Genomic DNA, 27,782 nt, shown 5'->3' with positions numbered 1-27,782 from the left:
TGGGTACTGTCCTGGCTCTGGGTTTATGAAGTCGAACAATGTTTCTATATTCTGGTGGGAGGACAGAAAGCAAGCAAATGCACAATTAACTAATTATTTCAGACGATGATGGATAGTGATAATTGTTATGACTAAAAGGAGCAGAATAAAGGATTAAGCATCCTGGGTTGTAGGTAGGCTATTATAGATGATGAGATAAGCAAGGGGTCTTCTCTGAGGAGGTGGCATTTAAACAGAGACCTGAGTTACACAAAAGGTTGAGCCATGCAAAGATCTAATGTGATAGCAGCCCTGCCAGATGGCCCAAGGAATTGGACTGGATGGTCTCTGGGGTTCCTTTCAGCAGAAAAACTTAGAATTCTACCCTTTCCGCCTAGTTTCTCTTTTACAACAGTTTTTATGTTTCCTCTCAAAACCTTTGCCAACATGCATAACTACTGGTTGTAGAGCCCAGAGTTAGTCCCTAGGGAAGTTCTGTCAATAATTAGGACTCCTGGCCCCAGCGGCTTATGATACCATCTAGCCCTCCCTCATTTCAGAAAGAGCCCAAGATGCCAGACAGAGACAGGTTCTGATCTTTCAGGGAAAAAGAAATGGTTTTGGGGAGCACTAGATAGCATCCTGGTGCCATGGTTAATATGCTATGTAAACCTTAATTTCTCCATCTGTAATTTAAAAAAAATTTTTTTAATGTTTATTTATTTTTGAGACAGAGAGAGATAGAGCATGAACGGGGGAGGGTTAGAGAAAGAGAGACACAGAATCCGAAGCAGACTCCAGGCTCTGAGCGGTCAGCACAGAGCCCGACGTGGGGCTTAAACTCACAGACTGTGAGATCATGACCTGAGCCGAAGTAGGATGCTTAACCGACTGAGCCACCCAGGCGCCCCTCTCCATCTGTAATTTTGAAGTGGTCACAGTATACACAATATTGTCTTTATAATTTAAATTCATAAGAAAGAGATCAGAGGCCAAATTCCTATGCAACGAAGTCTACCAGATGCCTGGTGTCCTTTGGTCGCATTAGAAATGTACTGACTTTGACTAATGCTAGAATAGGTGGGCCGTCACACGGGCATTGTGAACCTTGGTTCTGAAGATTTACTTTTGCTTCTGCCAGTCACCCTGATACCACTTCAGATTAAATTATCAGATTGAGAACATTTGAGCCACGCTAGTCGTGTGAACTTCGACCACTTGTGTGAGTGCCAGCTTGTAGTTTAACTTCTCAGATGAGATGTTTCTCACCCTTTCTCCACCAGTGCCACGACAGAAACATGCCAGATTGTTTTTGCTGTCTCTCCCTGTTTGGCGAGTTTATTTCTCATTTACCTCGATAGTGAAGGTATAGCCCCCTTTTTTAAAAAGTATATTTATTTATTTTGACAGAGAGAGAGAGAGAGAGAGCGAGCGCAAGAGGGGCAGAGAAAGAGGGAGAGAGAAAGAATCCCAAGCAGGCTCTGCACGGTCAGCATGCAGCCCGATGTGGGGATTGAACTCATGAACTGTGAGATCATGACCTGAGCCGACATCAAGAGTTGGGCACTTAACCAACTGAGCCACCCAGGCACCCCTGAAGGCATAGCCCTTAGATGTCTCAGCTTTATGTAGGGGTCCCCCCATTTGATTCCTCATCCTGGACATTTTTTTTCTTAATTAGTGCATAAAATAATGGCACATTTTTAATTGATGGCATTCTAGATTGAGTAGCATCTAGTAATTAATTAGAAAGCCTAGACCTTTGGGAATAAAATGCAAGATGGGTATGGGGAATGAGGGTGGCACAGAGGGAGAAAGCCACTGAAAAGGGACATGGGAACAAACAAAGAGACTAATTCATCATCTACACTCAGAGAAGAATCAGAATCTGATTTCACTGATAGAGCACTGTGATTATTGGCTACCGTTTGGGGCCTGAGTGCCTGAGGATGTGCTATGACATCAGTGAGACCTTGGACCTTAGGGTAGCACATCAGAGTCCCAAGCACAGCTAGGAGAGGGGATCCAAGAGTTTACACTCTTATGGTTCATTGGGGGGGGTGGGGGGCGGCAAGTTCTTTTTCTGAAAGAAAGGTGACTGGGAGCCCTTGCCCATCATTTATTTATTCTTTATCTCCCCTACTATCTGTAAATTCCAGCAAGGGCAGGCATTTTAGCTTTCTTCTACATCAGTGTCTTCCAATGCCTAGACACGTCTCTGACTTATACTCGGGGCTTAACAAATATAGGTCACCGTTGGCACCTGCTAGAGGTGATGCAGGGGCTCAGGCCTGCGTTCGCAGTGACAGGCCCAAAGCAAACAGGCAGAGGTACAGAGACGCTAGAAATAGGAGCCAAGATGTGAAGCCAAGTGGGTCAGAAAGGAGAGGAGCTGATGTGTGAGGAGTAGAGCAGGCAGAGGAAAGGATACTGGAGGAGCGCCCTGAGCTAGAGAGCAGGCTTCTCTTCAGTCTTCCTTGTGGTCCCTGAGCCTCTGGTGTGGGTGTGCTGAGGCCAGGGAGAACAGCGAGCACGGGGCGAGTAGCCAGGTTGCAGGCAACACAAGAAGATACATTTTTAAGATGCTGCCCATGAAATTCCTAAACTATAATTTTTTTTTTTTTTTTTTTTTTTTACAAAATGTCTTATAGTAAAAGCAACTCAGAGACAAAGCAGTAGAATGCTCAGGTGCCCATGGGCTTGGCTCCACCTAGGCTCCTTTCTCTCCCACATCAGAGGTATCTATTTCTCATCCTCGCCTCTGCTCCTCGTCACCAAACTTCCTTCTTTCTGCATCTCATTGCAGTCCCAATTCTTCTGGAGCCCCCAGTGCTGTGACTAGCTTACTAGCATCTTAATTATATCTGGTAACTCTTTTTCACTCCTTTCCTGTTGGACTTCCCTGTGTTATCTGGCACCCCTTGGGAACCTCCTATTTCCTAAAACTCTGCCCTTGGTCTCTGGGACACTTTCTCCTGGTTTCTTCTCAGTTTAATTGTCAACCTTCTCTTCCTAATCCTTTGTTGACATTCTCCAAGCCTACCCACTTGGGTCCCTCTCTTTACACACTGCAGCACAACACCGTCTCCTTGAATTATCTCACTGATATCATTAGCTTCAAATACCACCGTCAGACTGTTGACTCCTAGAAATGAACCTCCAGTCTAGTCTCTCTTCATAGGGTCCAACTGTATATTCAGCTAGAAGTTAAAAAGATTTACCAACCTTGCCTGGATTTTTGCAAAAGCCTCTACCTGGTCTCCCTCCAACTGGTCTTTCCTCCTTCCACTCAGCTGTTTATTTCTCAAACCCAGTTCTGGTCATGTTTTTCTTCAGCCTGCTGAGTAAGTATTGCACATCCACATAATATCATAGCTGGTATTTTGTACGTGCCTTTATGATTACACCTATCATATGGTGTTGTAATGCTTTGTTTGCATATCTGTCTCTCTCATTAGACTGTGAGTTCTAACTAAAAACTATTATCTATAAATCATCTTTGTAAGGCTTCCATGAAGCATAGAGTCTGGTATGTTTTAGGAACTCAAAGAATGAATGAAATAGTTAATGAATGAAAGCAAATGTTGGGTTGGGCTGAGATCCCTTCTTGTTAAACATTAACTCCTTTTAAAACCAACACTGCCACATTTCTTACTTCTTTGTCAGCTGCTTAATACATTATCCCTGTTGACTCTTGTGTAATATTCTACAAGTGGAGACACAGAAAACCTTAGACCAGCTTTGGAAGGGAATCTCTAAGCATAGAAAGAACCCTAACTAAAAGCATTCCAAGCACAGTTTCAGATCCGTCAGGTCATACTACGTTTACAGCTAGTTAATAACTAATATTTACTGAGAGCTATGTGCTCAGGTGCTGTACATAATCACTCCACTTAATCCTTACGGCAACCCTATGTGGTAGGTACACTAGCACCATCTTGATGGATGTACCGTCTTATCCATTCTTGTGCCCTGGTACCATCATGTACCAAGATGGAAGTACCATCCCAAGGGAATTCCGCCAACATGAGCGCAGTGCCCATGCTTGTATCCGCTATGGTTCATCCCCCCGTAGAGGCTGCCCCTTTGCACTAAAGACAGCAGCAACGGCTCTTTAAAATTAGCTTATGGACAATTGTTCTAGGAAACCCTGTAGCTCAGGCTAGAAACCCCTTCCTCTCTCCTGTGCATACCTCCATCACAGCACTTCTAACATGTCATTGTGATTATCTGTCAGCCTACCTCTACTGTCCAGTAAGATCACAAACTTCTCAAGGACAAAAAATGATTATATTAATTGGGTTGTATCTACAGCACCCAACGTGATGCCTGTTGCTTGGTATGTTTTCAGCAAATATTTATTAAATTAAAGTAAATCAAATGGAGAAAAGCCCTAGGCTAACTGATGGCCCTAGGGGGCACAGAGGCCTGCTCCCAGAACTGGACACCTTCTATTTCTCTTCTGTTTCTCAATATTGAAACTGATGCCCTCTTTAACATAAAAATTTTACAGCCCCTCTGATAATCACTAATATGCAAAAGATAATAGTTTTTAGCTACAGTCCAGCTTCTGCACATCCTCACCAGCTAAAAAGACTTTATTCAGATTGACTTTCATTATTTTCTACTATTAACGTAGTTATGTTTGTTTTAAATGCATGTGTATATATGCAAAATATTTCAATATTGAATGCAACTTCTTCAAAAAAATTTTTTTAAATGTTTATTTTTGAAAATTAAAAATAGATCTACCCTATGACCCAGCAATAGCACTGCTAGGAATTTACCCAAGGGATACAAGAGTGTTGATGCATAGGGGCACTTATGCCTACTTTCAACAGTAGCCAAATTATGGAAAGGGCCTAAATAAATGTCCATCAACTGATGAATGGATAAAGAAATTGTGGTTTATATACACAGCGGAATACTACGTGGCAATGAGAAAGAATGAAATATGGCCTTTTGTAGCAACATGGATGGAACTGGAGAGTGTGATGCTAAGTGAAATAAGCCATACAGAGAAAGACAGATACCATATGTTTTCACTCCTATGTGGATCCTGAGAAACTTAACAGAAGTCCATGGGGAGGGGAAAAAAAGAAAAAAAAAGGTTAGAAGGGGAGGGAGCCAAACCATGAGAGACTCTTAAAAACTGAGAACAAATTGAGGGTTGATGGGGGGTGGGAGGGAGGGGAGGGTGGGTGATGGGTATTGAGGAGGGCACCTGTTGGGATGAGCACTGGGTGTTGTATGGAAACCAATTTGACAATAAATTTCATATTAAAATAAATAAATAAATGTTTATTTTTGAGAGGGGGGAGGGACAGAGAGAGAGGGAGACAGAGGATTCAAAGCAGACTCTGCACTGAGTGTGGAGAGCCTGATGTGGGGCTCAACCTCACCAACTGTGAGATCATGAACTGAGCTGAAGTCAAACATTTAACCGACTAAGCCATCCAGGTGCCCTGAATGCAACTTCTAAATGCACCTCTCTACCCCCAGAGATCATGATATGGCTCCACTGAGAATTCCTGGGTTTCCCAGTTTTGCTCTGGTCAGCCCCTTCCTCGGGCAGCCCCTTAGATCTCGTCTCGTGACTGGGCTTTACCACAGATGACCAGACTTCCAAGATACTGAACTCCTGCTCTTGCTGACCTAAACTCTAGGGCTGACAGGTATAAGACTTGTTCTCTGCCTTTGCCACTCTCTTGGGTCTAGTCTGCCTTCCTACTCTCTACCACCCACCTTTGAAGCCTTGTCTATCCCGGTGGGCAAGCTTCACACCAGGACCTACCTCCTCTGGCTCCTCTCTGCGCTATCAGTCCACAGACATGACACAATCCAGTAACCTCGAATGTCTAACAGGCTAAAAGAAGAAAGACCTCTGTTTGATGCCAGCACGTGTCATTTCCCACTCTGGGAAAACCCAACACGATGAGGCTGGGTTTTGTTTGGTTTGAAGCCAGTTTTATCCCTCAGATGGTAGAGGATTCCATGGAGAGAACTGCTATTTTGGACATAATTCTAACAAGGTTGAGGTGATCGGTTGATAGGAAATCTTAGATATTGTGTTGACCAAGAGATGGACACTGTTCACAATCAGAGGCAGAGTAGGAGAGAGGAAGGAGCTTCTGGTATGTGCTCAGAACGACCGAAGTTCAATTTCCGACTACATACTCAGAAAGACCCAAGTTCAAGTTCCAAAGTGTGAGTTATTTAGCCTTTGTGAGACCCAATTTCTTCACTCATATTTGGAGATAATAACCCTAACCATTTTGAAGGGTTATTGTAAAGATAAAATGTGAACTCACCAACAGTGTTGACCATGTAGTAGAGAACACAGTAAAAACTTATCTGATTACCCTCTTTATCAGCATCCAGTATGAAGTTGGTAAATGTTAGTTTATCAGATTTCCAAATGTTAAATGAAAACATGTGTTTGCTCCTGTGGTCAGAGACTCTAAGTGAAAACCTTGAGCACAATTGTATCATTTCTTATAAGATTTTTTTTTTGCCATCTGAATAATTAAACATATTATTCTTTAAAAACTAATGGGTCATGATAGAAAATGGGTTTAAAAGCTAAACAATCACAAAAATATATATATGAGGACCGTTAAGCATATGAAAACAAGTTCAGTCTCATAATTACAGAACTAAAAATTTCAACGACACAGAGATATTTTTCATCTCTAAAATTAGTTTTAAAATAAAAATTATTACAGTCGTTGTTGAGGCTGAGAGTAATAGGCGCATGCATGCATTTGTAGTGGTAATATAAATTAGAAAACTCTTATGCAGGGACATTTTTCAATTTCCAATAAATGTACATATGAGCTTAGCTTAAAAAATATGGGACACTTCACAAATTTGCATGTCATTCTCATGCAGGAACCACGCTAATCTTCTTTCTGTCCTTCTAATTTTAGCACATGTGCTGCTTTTACTAAGACAGATACGTTTATCCTCATTATGTGGCACAGGAAACCAGGACTCAAAGAAGTTAAGTAACTTGACCAAAATTATACAGTTATAAAATATCACAATTCTGGGTTTATCTCTGCAGTTGCATCAACCCAATATGGTAAGAACGTTATCTCATACTTATCAGAAGGTCTAATAGGTCGTTACATACAAATTTGATGAACAAAAAAGAAAAAATAATAATTACTCAGTAAGTGGCCTTTACTTGATAGCAGCAGTTGAAACGAACAACGTGAAGAAGGGTGGTATTTAAAGAGGTTTTGGTTTTTTTATAAAACAATTATCTTGGCCTTTGCAGCAGGTCAATGTCATGAAAAAGAAAGTTGGGGTACAGTTCGCTTAGATTAAAACAAGCACAACTGCAAAGTGTCCTCCCTGATTTTTTTTGGCTTTGGGAAGACCAGCCATAATAGACATGTTGGGAACAAACTGGGGAACTTGAATATGGACTGAGTGGAGATAAAAATAAGGAATTATTATTCACTTTTCGTTGTGTGTGATAACAGAAACTGTCCTTTAAAGGAGAATTTTTTTTAATTAAAAAAAATAATTTTTTTTAAAAGTTCTTTTACTTTGGAGCTACATGCTGAACTATTCAGTGGTAAAATGTCATGATGTCTTTATTTTAAAATGGTTCAGTAAAGCGATTTGTAGATAGAGGGAATGTGGCAAAATACTGACCACTGCAGACTCTAGGTGGAGGATATATAGGTGTTCTTTGTGGTATTATTCTATTTCTCTGTCTGTTTGAATATCCTCAGAATAAATTACATATGAAAGAAGAGGCCCTTGGGAAGCTCTGATCCAAAGGGAGGGCTCTAGAATTGTTCCACGGGGCTTGGTTCCTGGCCCTGTTCCTTACAAAGACTGGGAGGACTAACACTCACTGAAACCTAGGTTTGGCAAGATGGTCACTGGCTGGAATCTGGCTAAAGGAACCTTAATAAGAAGAAGGTAGGGTCGTGTGTACGGGCTTGAAAAGATGAACAGCCTGAGAAAAGCTGTTAGAACAGCAATTTTCACCAAAAGGGCAAAAAAGCGTTAGTTGGTGGCAAGTCATTGTGAGGATGAAGTCACACAACTGTCAGGAAAATGAATTTCATGTCAGTCTGCATTTCTGGAAGCAGATAATCCAGAATGAGGGGGGTTGAGAGTCCCTCAGGCACATCGGGCCAGGTGCATCTGGAGTTTGAGATTCCACTCTGAGTGCCTTGTTTTGAGTGGCCCTGTGTGGGTCCAGAGAGGGTGGCTGGGTCGTGTCATATTGGCCAAAGAACCTCAGGATCAGAAGTTTAAAAAAGACTAAGAGGAACATGGGTGGTGCCATCAAATATTTCATGGGTTTTGTGCAAGACAGACTAGCCCTGTGTAGGAAGCTTCATAAAAAAGAACCAGGTACACTTGTTACAATAAAATGAAGACTTTTTGTAAAGATGCCAGGGAAGGACTGCCTTTGCTAAATGGAGAGCATTGTGTGCACCGTTCATCGCTCTCCTTTCACGCTGAGAGAACAATGGTAAATTTGAGACAAAGAGAGAGGAAAAAACAAGACAAAGTTCTTCAGAAGTTTGAAATGCTACATAAGCTGAAGCAAGGTTTCTATTTGCCGGTACTAGCATTTTGATAGCAAAATTTCCAAGGGCTGGAGATAAAATTTATCTTTGCGCTGGATGCTTGCCTAACGTTTGCCGTTTGCAAACACTGTGTTGTCCATGTTCACGAAGACAAATAATTACATTGATAGTTTATCCAAAGCTAGATAGCCCTGGTCACTTTTCAAAGTTTTTATTTGTTTGCTTGTTCCATCTTGTTTTGTTTTTGAGTCAGTGAAACATTCATGTGGTTTAAAATTCAAAGAATAGGGGCGCCTGGGTGGCTCAGTCAGTTGAGTGTCTGACTCTTGATTTTAGCTCAGGTCGTGATCTCACGGTTCTTGAATTCTAGCCCTGTGTTGGGCTAGACAGTGTGGAGCCTGCTTGGGATTTTCTCTCTTACTCTCTCTCTCTCTCTCTGACCCTTCCCTGCTTATGCTTTCTCTCTCTCAAAATAAATAACCTGAGAAATGAAATTTAAAAAATAAAAATAAAATTATTTATTCAAAGAATAAAGGAATACTATGAAATATCTCCTCCCTCTGCCAATTTCTGTGCTCCAGCCATACAGTCCCACTCCTCAGAGCCAACTAATGTTAGCCAAAATCTTGTTGTTGCATGCATGCCTTACTCTTTACCTAATTTTCTCAATGTGAGAGTCTAGGAAGCAAGGGTTTCCTGACTCTTTGGCTATGTGACCCATACGATGCTTTCTGTTACACAGGACCAAGTAGAAGCCAATCCCAAGGGATTTAGGAACAAGTATTCCTTGAAACAGCAAACACCAGCAAATGCCTAACTCCGCTATTCTGCAGTTTACTGGCCAGGAAGTGAAATGCCTCGCCAAAGACTTTGCAAGGGAAAGATAACATCTGTGGGGGTAAATATGGCTATTTCTTCTCTGACCAACTTTTCCGGCAAAGTTATACAATTGCATCTTTGTTCTTGTCCAGAGAGCTGGGCGGCTGGTGCTATGGAGCACCATATTATATGTCATATACTATTGTTGGTATCACTGGGGATTTATAGTGGAGAGTAACTCATGCTTATTTACATATTGGCCCATCCACATGCTCTTCATTTATGTCTCTCTGTGTTATTTCTCCAATGGAAACAAGTTCCTAATACCTAATACCACTGCCCCCAATTCAGGGAACTCAAGCTCCTATTTTCTCATATTGCTTGGCAACTGGGAATGGACTTTTCTTGTAAATATCTTTCAAATATGCATCTGGGAGGCTCCTGTGGGGATATGCTGTTAGCATGAGATATCATTCTCATCCTCATTAAGTGATACATTTTTCTAGAGAGACAACAATTACATGTATGAAACAGGGATTGTACTTAGGGCTCTCAGTCTTTAAGAGTGTAAAAGTTTCCTACGATGAAAAAGTTTAAGAACCACTGATATCGACTATTGTTCTCAGTCACCACACTAGAACACTGGCAAACACCAGAACGTTATTCTTCTTGATGAAATTTTGGAAACACCCTTGTACTCCAGATGGGGACTTCTTGAGACTTAGGAAGCAGTCTATCTGACTAAGCATATAATATTCAAATTACCTCAAAAACTCCAAATAATTGTGCTTGGGACATGTATTTCTCCCTAATTCAGGGGTACAGATACCCCAAATCCTTTTACTGGATATGTTCATTTGCAAAGCACAAAAGAAGAAAGAAACATTTTTATCCATGGTTTGTCTGTCCTTTGGCAATGATCTGAAGTGGAATCATGATTCATGTGTGCTCTGAGAGGAAGTGCGTATTACTTCCGGAATTACTGAACCCTAACTGAACTGAAACCAAGAATCGTAGCCTACCAGAAACATAGGGCAATCGATCAAGTTTTACTGGTTTTGGGGGGGTTTGTGTGTGTGTATAAGAAATGAGGTCAATTTAGGTACCAGGCCATTTGTTAAAGATTCCTGAAGCCTGTTCTTCAAATACAGTCAGCACAGAGGTTGGTTCTCGCATGTTGGCCCAGCGTCCATTTAGCCAGGATTTGGGGATTCTACAAGGCTATTGCACCCTAAAGAAGGGAAGGGACCTTTTATATATGAGCCTGAAGGTGGGTATGGACCACTTGTGCCTATAAATACAATATTTGTAAGTCTAGAGTTTTCTTCTGTCTCCCTCACACTGCTGACACATGGACCAAGACAGAGCTGAAGGTGTACATTCTCAAACCAAAGTAACAAAATCACAAAATGCAAGCACATGGTTTAGATACGATGGAGCAAAGATTAGATGAATATCTGATTACACACAGGGCGCTAAATGACATCACGTGAGCGGGGCAAGACAAGGCACGGTTCCTGTCCTTGACGGTTGCAACCACTAACCACTTGCCATTTTCCCCATTGCATCACAGTATCCTCTTGTCATCTGCCAGTTAACTGACAGAGATAAGGACAGAAAGGTGACCTCCATTTCCCTTTCATTATGTATTCATAATAGGTTAACCCCCTGAGGGACTTCCCAGAGCCATCTCCAGCCCTCTGCTCTGAAGAAGAGCTGAAATAATTTTCACAGGAAATTCACGTCTTAGAAACAGAAGGGTGTTGTCTATTACACCACAATTATGAATCCTAAAAAAATAAAATTAATGACACTTGAAATGTTCCACTTGAATCAGCAAGTCTTTATCATCTTGTAAATTAGACCACTCGTATTTAGGAAAAGTGAGAAGATTGTCAAGAGCTAGAATTCTAGCAACTCCCAGGAAGGCAAAAGTGAGTCACCTTTTTGGCGACAGGTGGGTATTTATGAGAATGCGCTAGCATCAGAAACAGGCTTGGTTAACTTGTTTTCTCTTGGTGAGTCTGGAAGAGGATGAGCTCCAACCACTCATTGCCTCATTGTCTTGCCTACCGGCTCCTTTCCGGGCAAGGAAGAGAGCTGTGTCTCCCGCAGAGATCTGTAGGTATCTGCCAACAGTCCGTGGAAGACAGCTGTCCTGGGGCCCAGAATGGGCAGTCTGTAGTGAATGCTCTCTGGGGGATGGTGCAAGAAGAAGGAAAAGCAAGGGCTTCTTAGAATCTATTTTTAAAGAAATTCAAAGTATCTAAAGGTCACCAAAGGCTTTTGTTCAACCTTATAAAACAGATTCAAAGTTCACATAAGAATTCCTTTTAGGAGAACCATCTTTAAGCTTCTACAAATCTTGTCAAGGAGGTCAGAAAAGAGTACCTAGAAGCAAAACTCAAGTATTAAAAGTCGTGGCCAATTAAATAAAAAGTGAATATAAAATGTGTCTGCAGTTGTAATGTGAGTCAAAGGGAAAAGAGGATTCGATGCTTAGAAGACTTTTCAGGGACACTTATATGCTTCTGTCTTCAAACAAACAGACTCACATGATCTTACAAAAAGTTGCAATAGTACTTGCATGTCAAAACGAACCTTCATTTTATGAAATGATTTAATTTAGGGTTCCTTAAATTCCTCATCATCCTGACCTCTTCTTCAAACGTGATTCTAGTTACAAAAAAGTTGGTTAATCTTCAACTTTTCCAAAAGACACATTGCTTGAAGGAGAGTAAATTAGTGCATGAAATAACATCTTTCTATTGGAAGTCACTGAATGTAAGGGACTTGGGAGTCCTGAATTCTCTGGAAAGCTCCTCGCTCCAGCTGAGTGAGAGCTAAGAGATGTCACAAGACCACAGACCTAGGATCCGGTTCAGTCTCGTCACTGGAATGAGGAAACAGAGGTCCAGGGTCACAGGCACTGATGGACTGAGGACCAGAATCCAGCTCTCTTTAATCCTAGCTCAGTGTCCCCTCACTGTGCCAGGTGGTCGGCCAACTCAGGGGGTTTGCATCTCTACCGATGTTTACCGACAACAAGAGCCTGTGTCATGAAACGCCAGAGTCTATGTAAGTGAACTAGAAGAAATCCCCATCACTTACAGAGATAGGCTCTTTCCGTTTACTTGGTTCTTACCGATAATTACTGATAACATATAAAGGTTAGCTGACTCCAGAAAAATACTAGAAGCCGCGGTTGTCATCGATGAGAAGAGTTAGGCAGTGACCGGCAGGAATGTTCACGGGGATGAGTCAGCCTTCTGGCACTTGGAGCGTTTCCACAGGCGGTGTCACACAGGCGGGCGGCAGCTTCGGCAGCAAGCAGCAAGTGCTTTGGCAGGGACGCGTCTCAGCTTTATAAACCGCTGGGGCCAGAGCCCTGTCAGCAGTTGTTCTGGGCTGATCAAAGGTGAAGGCTGCTTGTACTGAGTGTCTGACTCTCAGGCGCGGGGGCGAGGTGGTGGGCAGGCAGAACGCTTCTCTGGTTTTACAGGTGGGAACACGGAGGCCCAGACCGTTTAAACAATTTGGCCAGTCCTGTACAGCAAGCCGAGGCGCTGAAGCCAGGCCTCGTTGCTTCTAGGCTGGTGCTTTTACAAACACCTCGGGGAAGGTTAGAATAACCGAAGTGAAGCTTAGAGATGTCACAGTAGTCCACCAGGCTTTAGCTCATAGCCAGCTCCGTAAGCACTCTCCCTGAAGTCCTCCTCCAAGACTGCTGCCCTTGGATGGACTCTAGGGGCAAGAGCCATAATACGTCCAAGAACATAATGTGCTCATGTTATGTACACAAAGTCTGGCTCTTACATCGGTAATTGAAATACACTCCCAGCATTAATAAATTGATGAAAGGCATCTTATCGCACTGCCCTATAGAATTACAAAATAAACATTCTTGCTGAGGGAAGGGCATGTAAGTGTGTGTGTGTGTGTGTGTGTGTGTGTGTGTGTGTGTGTGTATTACTCCTTTGTGAGGCAGGCCTGAAAAAGTCCAGGTTCAGGGTAAACTCAGAACGAGTGTGTGACTGGAACAGAGAACACTGTGACCGGCCGTACATGTCGGTCACCCAGTGTTCTTCTGGCTTCAAGAAAATGAGGTGGTTGCAAACCGGTGAACAGCAGAGTGTGCGCTTTCCTTGGGTGGATGCTCTTAGCTCGAGGCCCTTCAGACCCTGGGGCTAAATGAGAGCCATGACCGAGGCCGGTATTTGTGGCTACCTAAGAAGGGGTTCACTGGGACTTGGCAGCCTTTGGCTGCACTCACATGAATGTCTCCAAACCTGAGCTGTTTACCTTTTACCATCCCAGCAGGATACCCCTTCTATCTTCACATTTCGTCTCTGGATGCCTTCTCAAGCAGTTCTGGCTCTAGTGCCCCTGAAGCCTCCCAAGATGGAGCTCAGACTTTTCCATTTGAATAAGCATAGAAAGTGACCCTGATTTGCCTTACTGTGTGTATCAAATGAAAGAAAAATTGGAGGTGGCTTCAGTTAATACGGGAGCATGTGAGACGATGGATAAAGTCGCTAAAATGATAGCCTATGCTGTACTAAACCCCTGAGTTGCACCACCTCAAGGAATGACCCACACCCACCTTCACCAACCCAGTGTTGGCTTCTCTAGAAGATGAGACACAGGTCAACACTGAAGCTGGAGTTAGATGGTATCCTTTTTTTCGATTAATAGCAAGTGGACATAAGAATAACGCAGGGCTGCTGCCAGGAGAAGGCAGGTGGTTTAGGAAGCCTGTGGGGTGGAAGGTTCAGGCCTTCGGCGAGGCCATTCCAGGGCTGTGGGCATGCAACTCCTTCCCCACATTAACTGGTACTGTTAGGACTGCCTGAGATGGGATGATCTACTTTGTGCCCCATTTCCACGAAGATTCTTCAGCAAGTAGATTATGGGGCTCTTTAGAAAGAATGAGGCGGGGCCGTATGGCATGGAGAGGACCCAGGAAGGAAAATGGCATAGATAAAGGCCAGTGAAGCCTGGGGAGGGGACAGGTGGGCTGGTGTGAAGGGAGCATGTCAAGGCCATAAGCAGCATGTGAAACAGGCCATAAGCAGCATGTGAAAAGAGAAAGGCGCAGACAGTGGGAACGTGTTCAGATAATTTAGAACCTATTTTAGGGATTAAACTTTTCATCCTACTACTGTGGGGGTTGTATGTCCCCCAATACAAGTACTCTAAAAATGCAAACCTGTTGAGATGTCATTACAGGAATGTTTGGATTCAGTCTTGGCTTTTGGTGGAGGAAGACTCATCATTCTGTTCGGAAGAAGCAAGAAAACACATTAGTTATGTGGCCAAAGCTCGGTGGAAAGGAATGTACCTTTATACATTTTAAAACACAGATGCTGTCTTGAGTCTGGCACCTGTTAACCTGGCGCTTAGACCGCTTGGCCGCAGTGCGAGATGACTGGACCAGAGGCTGCTGCATCTCAGGTTCTTCTTGCTTTATGGATTTTGATAAAAACTTCATTGAAAAAAATATCTTATTCACTGTCAGAACATGTATGGTCTAAAAACAGAAGGAACCAAGAAAAACATAACAACTCTTCCAGATCAGTAATCTACCCTCCAAGTGCAAAGCAGAATATTTTGGTTAGAACCTTCGTATTTCATTTCATTTCCTCTCATTTCATCTCATCTCATTTCATTTCATTTCATTTCATTTCATTTCATTTCATTTCATGTATTTTTGCTTTAAAAATCCCTTTTTATTCCCATCAATATAATTCTGTTTGACTCATTTCTCTACTTTTGAGTGTTACTAAAGCAAAACAGAAACCATTTGGAAACACTTTGTTGTTAATCCAACTTCGATTAAGTAAAATTTTATACAGATTTTTACAGTTTTTTTAGTTTTTTTTTTTAAAGTTCTTATTTTAATCACCTGGTGCTCATCACAACAAATGCATTCTTTAATCCTCCTCCCCTATTTCACCCTCCAATTTTAGAGAAAATGTCTTCACCACATCCTATTTCTCCCGGCAGCTAAGGCTGTGGAAGTGACCCTCGACCAAAACGCATATGAGCCCAAACCATTTCTATATTAAATTGCTTAATTTCTAAAGGCTGACAAATCTGTAAACTTTGATGGGATATCTAAGTCTCTACACTCATTTCATGGTTTCTATTTCTACAAAGATTTTCCAAGATTATTTTTACTTTGTTACCAAAAATATGGCCCATCTGGCCAGTTTATTTTACTCAACTGTCATTGGAGGATTCAGTGGGACTAAGAAAAAAAATCCCTTCTATCACCCATGTTGAGCAAACCAGAAGGTGGTATTTGTCAGACTGAATAATTTAAGGTTTGTTTGCACTATAATTCAACAAATATATATCCCTCCACTAATATTTCCTCTCTGTCTTTCTTTTTCCCTCTCTTCCTTCTTTCTTTCATTCCTTTCTTTCATTCCTTCCATTTTACACACATCCTTTAATTTTTACAATGGTTACAATTTAAGTCACTTTTTTTTTTTGAGAATGAAAGAGAGAGAGAAGCGGGGCTCACTCAAAGCAGGACTCAAGCTCATCCCATGTGGGACTTGAACTCATGAACTGTGAGATCATGGCCTGAGCCAAAGTCAGATGCTTAACAACTGAGCCACCCAGGCACCCTAAAGTCACTTTTTAAAAACTATTTTTTCAGTAAGTACAATTCTACCTGAGACTCATAAACTGTGAGGACCAATTTAATAAGCTACAGACAGAACCAGGATCTTATTTTATAGTCACACTAGCTAAATCTCAAACAGAAGTGGTCTGTTTTCCTTCAATACATTGAAAAAAAAAATGACGAACCTAATGATACTTCAGGTTAGTGTTGACATGAATTTAGGGTTGGCTCAACCCTTAGTCTAGCTCAAAAAGAATAAATCAGCTAATTGTTTAAAATCAACTAATGATTCTGGAATTTGGGACTTTATTTAAAATACCAAACTTGCAAGATAAATAAACTGGGGCAACAAATTTCAAAAATTCTTTCATTGGATCGTGAAACTTTTGCTCAGAAATCTCAGACTTCAGATATTTCAGTTTTCCATTTAAAGTTGATAAATAATATTTAGTCGAATTCCTTTTATTATGGTCTCACAGGAGCCTTTTAAAAGTATAGAGTCAGTGTAGGTCAATGTTATCAGTGCTGGAGCCTGTCGAGTTCAAATACACTACCCATTTCCTCCCTGACCCTATCTCTTGGGGCCAGGCACCCAGGACATGGGCTTCATGCCTCTGAGTCCACATCTCAGCTTGGAGTGAATTTCATAAAAAGAATCATAGCATCTACTGCTGTCCAACATAAGGTTACCAAAAACAAACAAACAAAAAAAACCAAAAAACCCCACAACTGTTTGTTTTCCCATATTATTTCCTTCTATATGGGGAAAAAAAGTTGAAGATTGTCATTAGATCACATATAACTTTTTTGATTGGTCACATTAAATCTGACTATGACTGTAAAGCAAGTCTACCTATATTGGTGCCTTATCCAGGATGAGTTTGCAGTTTGAGTTTTTTAATGAAGTAAAAACAGAGTCTTTCTTCCCTTTCTGAGAGCTGATTACAGAAGAAAAAAAACACCCTGAAATCCAATTCATCAAAAATCTGACTGGATTTTAGTTTTTATGTACTTGACCTTGTTAAGAAAGCAGCAAATGACCACCAAACTGATGACAGCAATTTTTTTTTTTTTTTTTTTTTTTTAGTAAAAAGTAGCAGAGGATGTCCTGGACTGAGAACAGATTATGTGGGATCTCCCATATCTTCTCAACACAGAAGTCATCTGCATGGAGAATGTGTACTCAGTTCTGCCTGAGTTACCAAAGGAATCTTCTTTCCTCCCCCTCGTATTGTTCTTGGGGAGGTGGAAAGGCAGATTATACTTTCTACCATAATTTCAATAGTTGTTCAAGCAAAAGGATGAAAACAACGATTTTGGTCTAACTATCTTGTTTAAACAGGAAATGAAACCGGTCAAGAAGCCTATTCTCTAAGCATTCCCTGAACATTCTACTTCCTATGTTTCTCAATCCACTGTCCTGTGTCCCCAAACTGATGTAATAAGAATTAAAATGATGTCCAGATTGAAATCTTAGACTTACCTATGACTCATTAAATTCTCAAAGGATAGCTTCAGATTATGAGGGATTATCAAAGTTCTTGGTTGTACCTGAGGAAGAAAATCTCATTTAGAGCAGTGCCCCAACCTGTATTCCAATTTAAATAAATAATGCACCACTTTAGCGAACTCAAGTTGTATCTAGTATTAGAATCATTCACATATTCTTTTGTGACATGAATGAACCAGAGGGGATCACCTACCCACAACTCATAAGGTCTATGCTCTTCCCAGGTTATCAGATTTTAAAGTTAGAAACCTCAAGATTGGTAAACCCTCCCATTCTTTTCGTGAAGCTCACCTCCAATATCCTTCAGGTCTCAGAGCACCTGTCAGCCCCTCACAGACACCACTGACTCCCGGACCACTGTTAGATAGTCCTCTGCCTTCCATTCTCACTGTTCCCTAGGCTTCCTCTATCAGAATATTCCTAAGGTTTTTATTGTATTTACTTGCTTGATGTCTGGTTTCCCTCATAGACTTTCAGCCTCACCAGGGCAGAGACCATGTCTCTGTTTTTGTACTTCCAGGTTCTAACACAGTGACTGTTTAAGAAGTATTTGTTGATCAAATTTGTGAAATGAATGAACCCCCTTTGAAGCACACTGGAAAGTTTTAAGTGTGTCCTTCACATAGGACTAAAATAAATTATACAGTTACAGTATTCCTGATTAAGACATTATTTTCTTGAACTTTTCCAGGTTTGTTACTAGCACTAGACATTGGTTTTCTTTTGGGGCTCAGGCTTTCACTGAGAATCATATTCCCCCCATTATTTCTCAAAAGGTATTGTAGCCATGACAATGAAAAGACAGTAACAAAATGTGAGTGCAGATGTTCAGCTGGGCTACTCATTGAGTGACTTGCGATTTAAATTCATGACAGAGCAAGGGTGCCTGGTGGCTCAGTCAGTTAAGCGGTTAAGTGGTAAAGTGGTTAAGCATCCAACTTCAGCTCAGGTCATGATCTGAAGGTCTGTGAGTTCAAGCCCCATGTCCGGCTCTGTGCTGACAGCCCAGAGCCTGGAGCCTGCTTCAGTTTTGTGTCTCCCTCTCTCTCTGCACCTCCCCTGCTTGTGTTCGTTCTCTCTCTCAAAACTAAAAAAATAAATAAACTTATGACACAACAAAACTGCAAATTAAGGACCTTCAGAAGTGCTTGCAAATAGAGAAAAATCTGAATATTAAATCTATAGAAATGCCAAGCACCTACTGTATTTAAGCAGATTGTTGTAACTCTTTAGTTGAGGGAAAGTGAGGGGAGGGGGAAGAAGGAATGATCCGGTAACCGGAGCATCTGGGAGTGGTGAGGGCAGCAAAGACTTCGGTGAGAACCTGAGAAGAGGTTTCTAGATACATAGAAGGGATGAGAATGAAGGAGACACACTGCTTTTTTCCAAGTTTCTTCTGAAGTTGGCTCCGTTCCAAAGAAATATGGAGGAAACTCTCTACCTTCTCCTGATTAGCATGACCCCTTTTCAAAAGCCCCTAAATCCAGCTAGTACTACTGTATGCATGAGTGGGCTACAGGGGCTCCCCCAGAACAAAGCTACCATTTTGTCCCTGAGAAGAAGTGCGTCATGTGGTCAACTCCTATTCAGTCTTGAAAACCCTGCATGGTCTTCTTCTTGGAAGACTTCCTGGATATCCACTTTCCATGCTCGGCCCACCGGGTCCATTTATGTTTCTATTCATCATTTTATTGTCATTATTTGTTTATCTGTTGGCTCCTTAAAGGCAAGGCTTATGTCTTATTCTTTTATTTACTTATTTTGCCTTCATAGCCTAAGCACCTGGCCCATGGTAAGCAATCAATACATATTTGTTTCAATGAACTGAATTACATAGACTTTTGAAACCAGTTAATTTACATATGTTAGAGAATGCCTCTAACTTCCTACAGTATGTTCACCTTGACATCCTACTTTGAAGGGGCTTGAAAGCGTGTATTAGAGAACAACGCAGATAACAGAAGGACTACAAAATAGATGTTTTAAGGGGAAGCTCAGCTGTTTGGAGCAGAGAAGTGGCAAGAGACAGTTTACATAAAAGTTAGGCAGATACCCCTGGTGACTCACAACCATAACTTTCAGTAGGCGTTACTTCCACACTAAATAGTTGAGCTTCTGGTGTGGGGTACTCATGCAGGTATATTAGTAGTTTATACATGCCAGGTCCTGTTTAGGATTTTTCTGTTTTTGGTATTCATCCACTTTATGCTTTTATTTTTTTAAATATTTTTCTAGTGCTCATCTTTTTGTAAATCCAGACACCATAAGATTCACCATCTCAGCGTACAACTCAGTAGTTTTTAGTAGTGTCACAAAGTCGGACAACCATTGCCACTATCTACTTCCAGAAGATTTTCATCAGCCCAGAAACTCTGTCCTCATTAGCACTCATTCTTCAAGTCCTTGGCAACCATTACCCGTTTTCTATTTCTATAGATTTGCCAATGCTGGACATTTCATATAATGAAATTAATATAACACGTGGCCTTTACTGCCTGGTTTCTTGTACATAACGAAATGTTTTCAAGCTTGTAGCATATAGAAGTACTTTCTTTTCATGGCTGAATAATATTCCATTGTATGGATTGAATCACATTTTGTTTATGCAGTTATCAGTTGATAGACCGTTGAGGTATTTTCATTTTTTGGGTATTATGAATAACGCTGCTATGAACATCCTTGTACAAGTTTGTGTATGGACATATGTTGTCAGTTCTCTTGTGTATATATCTAGGATGGAATTGGTGGGTCGTATGGTGACTCTACAGTTTGAGGAATCGCCAAACTGTTTCCTACAGCAGCTGCATTGTTTTACATTCCCGCCATGTGTGGGGGTCCCAGTTTCTCCATATCCTTGTCAACACTTGTTGTTGTCCACTTTTTTATTACAGCTATTCTTGTGGATATAAAATAATATCTCATTATGGTTTTGATTGCGTTTTCCTAAAGGCTAATGATGTTATGGATCTTTTCATGTGTTCATTGGCCATTTATATATCTTCTTTGGAGAAATGTTTTTTGAAATTTCTTGTCCAATTTGAAATTGGGATGTTTGTTTTTTATTGTTGAGTTGTAAATAGGGTTTTTTTGGGTATATTTTGGATTCATTTTTTTTTCCCATTCTGTGCGTTGTGTTTTCATGTCCTTCATGGTGTTCTTTGCAGCAAAAAAGTTTTTAAGCTTGATGAAGTTGAATTTATGTATTTTTGTTGTTATTTGTGCTTTTGGTAACATATCTAAGAAACCATTGCCTTATTCAAGGTCATGAAGATTTACACCTGTTTTCCTCTAGAAGTTTTATGTTCCAGCACTTACAATTAGGTCTTTGATCCACTTGTAATTATTTTTTGTATATGATGTGAGGAAGGGCACAGCTTCGCTGTTGTGCATGTGAATATACAGTTGTCTAGGTACCATTTACATTAATTTATGTAAATGTAAATTACATTTATATTAAATTGTCTTGACACCTTTGTTAAAAATTAGCTGTTTGGGACCTCTTATTCTAATTCTTATGGAGACCCCGGATGTATGTAATTAAATTTGATTTTCTCCCGTTAATTTTTTTAACTGTTCAAAAATGTAAGGTTCTATTTCTGGACTCTCAGTTCTGTCCCCCTGATCTATATGTTTATCCTTAGGCCAGTACCACAAAGTCCTGATTACTGTAGCTTTATAGTAAGTTTTGAAATCCGGAAGTGTGAGTCCTGGAACTTTGTTCTTCTTTTTCAAGATTGTCTTAATTATACTGCATCTATTGCATTTCCATATGAATTTTAAGATCTGCTTGTCGGTTTCTTCAAAAAACTCATATGAGGTTTTGAGAACGATTGCACTGAATGTGTAGACCAATTTGGGAGTATTGCCAGCTTAACAATGCCAAGATTTCCAATCTGTAATTATGGTTTTTTTTTTATTTGTTTAGGTCTTTTAAAATTTATTTATATGATATTTTATAGCTTCTGAGGTACAAGTCTTACATTTATTTTGTTAAATCTATTAAGTATTTTAATTTTGTGATGCTATTGTAAATGGAATTGTTTTTTTTTTTTTTTATTTTTTTTTTCAACGTTTATTTTTGGGACAGAGAGAGACAGAGCATGAACGGGGGAGGGGCAGAGAGAGAGGGAGACACAGAATCAGAAACAGGCTCCAGGCTCTGAGCCATCAGCCCAGAGCCTGACGCGGGGCTCGAACTCACAGACCGCGAGATCGTGACCTGGTTGAAGTCGGACGCTTAACCTACTGCGCCACCCAGGCGCCCCTGGAATTGTTTTCTTAATTTCATTTTTGAATTGTTCATTGCTAATATATAGAAATAGAATTGATTTTTGTATACTATCTTGTATCCTGTAACTCTGCTATACTCATGTATTAGTTTTAATTGTTTTTTGTGGGTCCCTTAGGACTTTATGTATATAAAATTATGTCATTTGCAAATATAGTTTTATGTCTTCCTTTCTAGTCTGGTTGCCTTTTATTTATTTATTTTTTCTTGTCTTAACTGCCTTAACTGGAACATGCAATACACGTTAAACAGAAGTAGCAAGAGCGGACATCCTGGTCTTGTTCCTGGTCTAAGGGGAAACTACCCAGTCTTTCTTCATGGAGTATGACGTTAGCTGTGGGATTTCCAGAGATGCACTTTATCAGGTCAAGGAAGTTGCTTCTATTTCTAGGACTCTTTCTCTATCTACCCCAGCAACTACGTCCAACCCCCTCCTGAGAAAGGAGGGTGGGGGTCTCAGTGACTCCAGCAGCTATGCAGTACCCCCAACCCCAGGAGGAGGTTGAGGCTCTATTGCACATAGTGAAGCAGGGATATTTCATGCTCATTTTCTAACTTTCTATAGTTTCCCACCAGATGTGCATGCACTGGTTCTGACTTTCGTGTTTGAGGTCCTTCTTTTGGGGATCTGCAGCAAACGGTAAAACCACAGCGTTTGGTTCTACTCCAGTCAGGTCCGGGCAAGGGCAAAGGTCAAAGAGGTCTTGAGAAAGAGAACAGTGCCGAAGTCCCAAGTGAGCCAGCTGGCCAAGCTGGCTGGGGCCCCAGGGTCAGTGCATTCTAAATGTGGACACAGTGATTCCAGGAATAAGACCAGGAGAAGTCCCAATCCCAGTCTCCCAGATTCTGGTGGTGCTAACATTGAACACTGTGATCCTCATGAAGTAGAACATGAACACAGATTGTTAACATTCAGATACACTTCTGTTGGTAGCTCAGTTACATTTCCGAATCCCACACAAAAATTTCACAAAACTGCCGGTCTCTTTCATATCCCAGTAGTCAAAGCACTTTCGCCATTAACATGTCGAAGGAGCCTGTCACCTGTCACCTGTTTGTCTTCCACTCCTGGCCCCTCCTCTTGTTGCACATCAGCCCAGAGTCAAAGGAGAATCATCGGATATCAGAATTGTAGAGACCCTGCTCAACTCCTACCCTAAACCTAACCATTTAGTAAAATTAACCTTTGACCCAAGCCGGACTGGCCCTAACCCTAACCCTTAAACAGACCCAAGTCCTAACTCTGACCTGTATGGCATCCGTGCGGACACGGTGCGGACACGGGCCTCTTTCTGCGGCAGCTCTGACAGATGGTAGGGCTTTGTCCTTGTGTCCTCCATTTCCCCTTGCTGTCCTCTTTCTTTTCTTTTCAATTAAAAAGATTTTTTTAAGTTTATTTTTGTTGTGGGGGGAGGGGCAGAGAGAGAGGGAGAGGGAGAATCCCAAGCAGGATCCGCACTGTCAGCGTGTAGCCTGACTCAGGGCTGGAACTCACGCACCATGAGATCATGACCTGAGCTGAAATCAAGAGTCAGATGCTTAATGGACTGAGCCACCAGGCGCCCCTCCTCTTTCTTTTCTTAATACTCCTTCATTCCCCACCATTCTGCATCCCCAGTTACAGACACCTCCCACTAGCTAGAAACTACTACAGAATCTCTCCTTAGCCTTTATGCTGAGGTGCTGGTTGAATTGATAGACCCAAAGATTAAGCTGCTTGTTTCATGACTGTAATGGTAGAGGCAGATTGTGTATGTGTGTGTGTTGTGTTGTGTTATGTTGTGTTGTGTTGGGGAAATTTGAGGGGGGAGAAGTTCCATCATCTCCTGAACCACTATAGGTGTGAGGTTATCTCAAAGTAAAGTGACTCATCCCATCTCTTTCCCTCTGACTCATCTGCCTTAATTTATCTTTTGGTTTGTTGAAAATGGGGAGGGTTTATCATATCGTGTCAGGTAATAGTACCCCCAGGGCCAACAGGTACTTATTTGCAGCCTTTATCAAGGCCTTCCCTGCAAAAAGCATGGTCTCGCATCACTGGGCTCTGGTGGGGAAGGGGTATTGTTGTGCCCTGGGATGCCCCAGCTCCTTCTGTCATCCCGCTGACCTACCATTTTTATTTCTTGACATGTGGAGCATAGCTGCTTGCTTCTGATCAGCATGGGGTTACTCTTGTCCCTCCTGGCCTGAGGAGAGAGAGAAACAGAGAGAGGTAAGGAAATGGTGGGGGTATCTGGGGTAACAAAGAAGGGGAAAGGGGTGGAGGAGTAAGAGAGGTAACAGTTATTCCTTCCATAAAACAGAGAGGGAGTCTCTGGTCTCAGCCCCATCCCGGGTGGACATGGAGTCCAGGCTTGGCTGCAGCTGGTAGGTTCAGAAAGAGTTGAGGCAGGGGGGTGAGCCACAGACTAGTCAGTGACCTCAGGACCCCTGCATACAGTAGTATAGGCACAGCTTACCCTTTTTCGCTCACACTGACCTCAGAGTCACGAGGCAGGTTCATAGAATGTGTATAATATGGGGGAGAGGGGTCACAGGGACAAACAGAAAATGACTATGAATTAACACCCTTTCCTGTCATTTGATTGTCTGTTGACCTGTTAGTACGTGTGTGTACACTGTGCCCTGACCCCTTCCTGCTGCCGGGAGGGATAGGAAATGGGAAGAGGAGGAATACACCTATGCAGCATAGGGGGGTACCTGGGGTGTGCTCCTCAGACCCTCAGTGGACTGGTCCACAAGTAGCTTCGTCCTCTGAGAGACATAAAGCATTTGGACAAGGCATTATTACTGAAGGTTTGAGGACTGAAAACTAGGGACAAAGTTGGATTCTTTTGACAAATATTTAAAATACATTTCATTTTTATAGGCCATTTAAAAAGAATCAACTGAGTATTACAATGTTGTGGGTTGGTATGTTAAAGCATGAGTGTGAACAACTCGATTCATTCATCCAACAACAGACATTTATTGTGAGGCCACCCTGTGGAGGGTGCTCGGCTGGGGCCACAAAGATGAATAAGACATTTTCTGGCCCTAAGGAAGGCCAGGGAAAAACACAAATTCATTCATTTGTCCATTCGTTAGGTACCGGGGTCCCTGAAGCAGATAACACACAGCTTCTGACTTCAAGGGGCTTACCACTCTGCAGACTGTGTTCAAGGAAGCACACGGTGTGGAGGGTGTGGTGACAAATATGTTGAGGCCACAGTGAAACTGAAAAAAGCCATAGAGCTCACCTGGATGGGGGTAGGGTGGGGCATAGAGGGAAGGGCTGAGACGGGCTAAAGGAGCAGGCAATTCTTGGGTAGGTGCTGGTGGGTGAACAAGGTGTGGGGAGGGCATTCCAACCCAGGAAACACCACAACAGCAGGGAAGAATGACCTAGCAGATTGGTTTGGGGAACTGAGGCTAGCTGAGAGTGGACTGCTGTCTGGTATGGGGAGTGGGGAGTGAGAGAGGCCAGAGACACAGAGACTTCTGGGCTTCTGGCAGATTCCACCTTCTGCCAGATCTTCCCTGAGACCCTGGGGGTGGTACCTCTGGGGGCTCCTCCTTCCCTCCCTCCCATCTGTGAGTTCTGAGACTCAGACGCATCTCTGAAGCTGTGATCCAAGGTTGGACGCACTAGATATCACAGAAGCAGCGATGATACTCCTGGGCCTTCAGAAAAGAGAGGCCACGTCCCATAGCAGGAATGGGGAAAGGCTTCAAGAAGTGGCATTTGCACTTAAAGGGTTAAGGAAGTATGCACAGGTGGGCGTGGGAAAGGGAGAATCCTTGGGCAGGTTTGGTTTTGGTGGCGTTATAAGCAGACTCTTGTCTTTCCCACAGGACATTCCTTCCCCTTTTCCAGACTTCTGGCTTCTACATTAGAGTTCATCGCAAATCAAGCAACAAACATGTTTGAGAGATCTCGAAGGTGCATAGCAGGGTCTTGCCAGGTTAATGACGACTGCAGATGTGACTGCAGAGTTCCATAACCATGATGACTGTCATCCCCTAGAATCTGAAGACAAAATGGTTTATATATTGTCCTGCCCAGCCTTGTTAGCTCCTCATCCATTAAGACATAGCTTTGGTGTTGCTTTCTCAGAAAGTCCTTCTCCTGACCCTCTTACCATTTTGCATACCCTAATCTGAGTTGGGTGCTTGCCTTTCTGATTCCGTCACAGACTTGATATAGCTTTTTTTTTTTAATGTTTTAAAATTTATTTTGAGAGAGAGAATCCCAAGAAGGCTCCGTGCTGTCAGTGCAGAGCCCGACGCGGGACTTGATCTCACAAACCATAAGATCATGACCTGAGCCGAAATTAAGAGTTGGACACTCAACTGACTGAGCCACCCATGCACTCCAAGTTGGGTGCATATTTGCTTTTTTGTTGCATTTTGTACTGTTATTCTTTCTTTCTTTCTTTCTTTCTTTCTTTCTTTCTTTCTTTCTTCTACTTATTTTTTTTTAAATAGGCTTATTTCCTCCACCAGGCTGAGAGTTCTTGAAAAGCAAAAACATGTGTCAAAGATCTTTGCATCCCTAGAGCCCATCACAGAATCTGGCACACAGTAGGCATTCAACACAGGCTGTTGAATGGATGAATCACTGTAAGCGTTTTAAAGTATCACCTATACATACACATATGTGTGTACAAGGAAGTCGAAAACTTCCTTGTTTTCGGATCCCCAACAATTTGGGATTCCATGCCCTGTAGGCCCCGGCTTCCTCCTTCCTGCCTTGCTTTCCTTCCTAGCCCTGGAAGCTTCTGTAGCATCTGCTTCTCACTCTTGGTCTCCTTAAGGCCAGCTCAGCAGCAGTAGCAGGACTGGAGAGTGAATTGTCTGGTGGTTTGGAGCACAGGCCCCTGGTTATGTCATCTGTGGAGTCAGAGCCACCAAGAAAAGCAGCTCTGAAATGTTAATGGGGTTCTCATTTTCCAGGCAGCTGTCCCCAGGATAGCAGATGGAAGCTGTGATGAGAAAGTGAGAGCAACCTTCTGTAGCCCGGCTGAGGAATGAAGCACCCTTGGGCTGGGGCCCAGAAGCCCTGCTTCCCATTTCACAACCGGACACATCCTGATATTGGAGGTTAATATCTGGTGAGTTTCCTAAGCTCTGGCTCATCCCCCAAGTCCTTGGCCTCCTTGAATCTTTGATAAAGAAACAGGGAAGTATGTTTCCCTTCCTTTCCCTCTCTCCACCTCTCTCTCTCTCTCCCTCTCTCTGTGTGTGTCACACACACACACACACACACACACACACACACACACACACACACACCTCTCCACATAACAAAAACCAAAAATGTAAGCACCCGATGGTCATTTTAGAAACAGCTATCAGAAGCATGTCTGAGGAGCACTGACAAATTTGCCTCCAACCTTCCTGCCTTTTGACACCTCTGTTCCTTTTCTCCTTTCTGCTCTTGCCTTAAATGAGAGACACCTCATTGGCCACCTCTAGTTCAACTCTTTCAATGGATGCAGTGAGGAAATTGTGGTCCAGAAGGGTTAAGAGACTTGTCAGCCCATGTATTTAGTTTCAGTAAGTCAGAATTTCCTTAGATAAAGGGTCAAATGAAGACCATCTTTCCTCAGGGAGAAAGTGGACTCTTAGGACCCATATGAGGGCGTAATGATTCCTATATCTCTTTGAAAAAGGTGATGATCAGAGAGGTATTTTCAATATTAAAAAAAAAACCTATGATAATTACACATTTTCCTGCTATCTGATAATAACAGCCATCTCAATTAGAGAATAAAGCTGAATATGGTTTTTTTTTAATTTTTTAATGTTTATTTATTTTTGACAGAGAGAGACAGAGCATGAGTGGGAGAGGGTCAGAGAGAGAGGGAGACACAGAATCCGAAGCAGGCTCCAGGCTCTGAGCTGTCAGCACAGAGCCTGACATGGGGCTTGAACTCACAGACTGCGAGATCATGACCTGAGCCGAAGTGAGACGCTCAACTGACTGAGCCACCAGGCGCCCCCAAAATAAAG

The 27,782-nt window shown here is 42.1% G+C and overlaps 1 protein-coding gene and 1 non-coding gene across 14 annotated transcripts in view; both read right to left on the bottom strand.

The window, feature by feature from the left end:
- The window catches only part of CF1H1orf105 (chromosome F1 C1orf105 homolog), a 57,487-nt gene that overhangs the window by 8,164 nt on the left and 21,541 nt on the right, over positions 1–27,782 (bottom strand). For 7 of the 13 annotated variants that reach the window (XM_045049400.1, XM_045049396.1, XM_045049406.1 and 4 more), the window contains 5 exons: positions 23,900–23,974; positions 23,037–23,153; positions 17,474–17,541; positions 14,566–14,633; positions 11,185–11,551 (listed from right to left, as the gene is read on the bottom strand). In XM_045049400.1, the coding sequence (XP_044905335.1) occupies positions 11,406–11,551; positions 14,566–14,633; positions 17,474–17,541; positions 23,037–23,153; positions 23,900–23,974 (474 nt within the window). In that variant the 3' untranslated portion in view covers positions 11,185–11,405. Of the gene's footprint in view, positions 1–11,184; positions 11,552–12,485; positions 13,101–14,565; positions 14,634–17,473; positions 17,542–23,036; positions 23,154–23,899; positions 23,975–24,488; positions 24,543–27,782 lie in introns of those variants that run through there. The other 6 variants (XM_006942705.4, XM_045049401.1, XM_023247916.2 and 3 more) reach the window with 5 other exon arrangements.
- Positions 6,826–6,932, bottom strand: LOC111558498. The gene has a single exon (XR_002739397.2). It is a non-coding gene; the product is annotated as a U6 spliceosomal RNA (small nuclear RNA).

Source organism: Felis catus, chromosome F1, assembly GCF_018350175.1.
Source record: "Felis catus isolate Fca126 chromosome F1, F.catus_Fca126_mat1.0, whole genome shotgun sequence".
In the NCBI taxonomy this organism is placed as follows: Eukaryota; Metazoa; Chordata; class Mammalia; order Carnivora; family Felidae; genus Felis; species Felis catus.
Note: the sequence above shows the minus strand (reverse complement) of the source record. Positions and strands in the feature narration are given on the sequence as shown.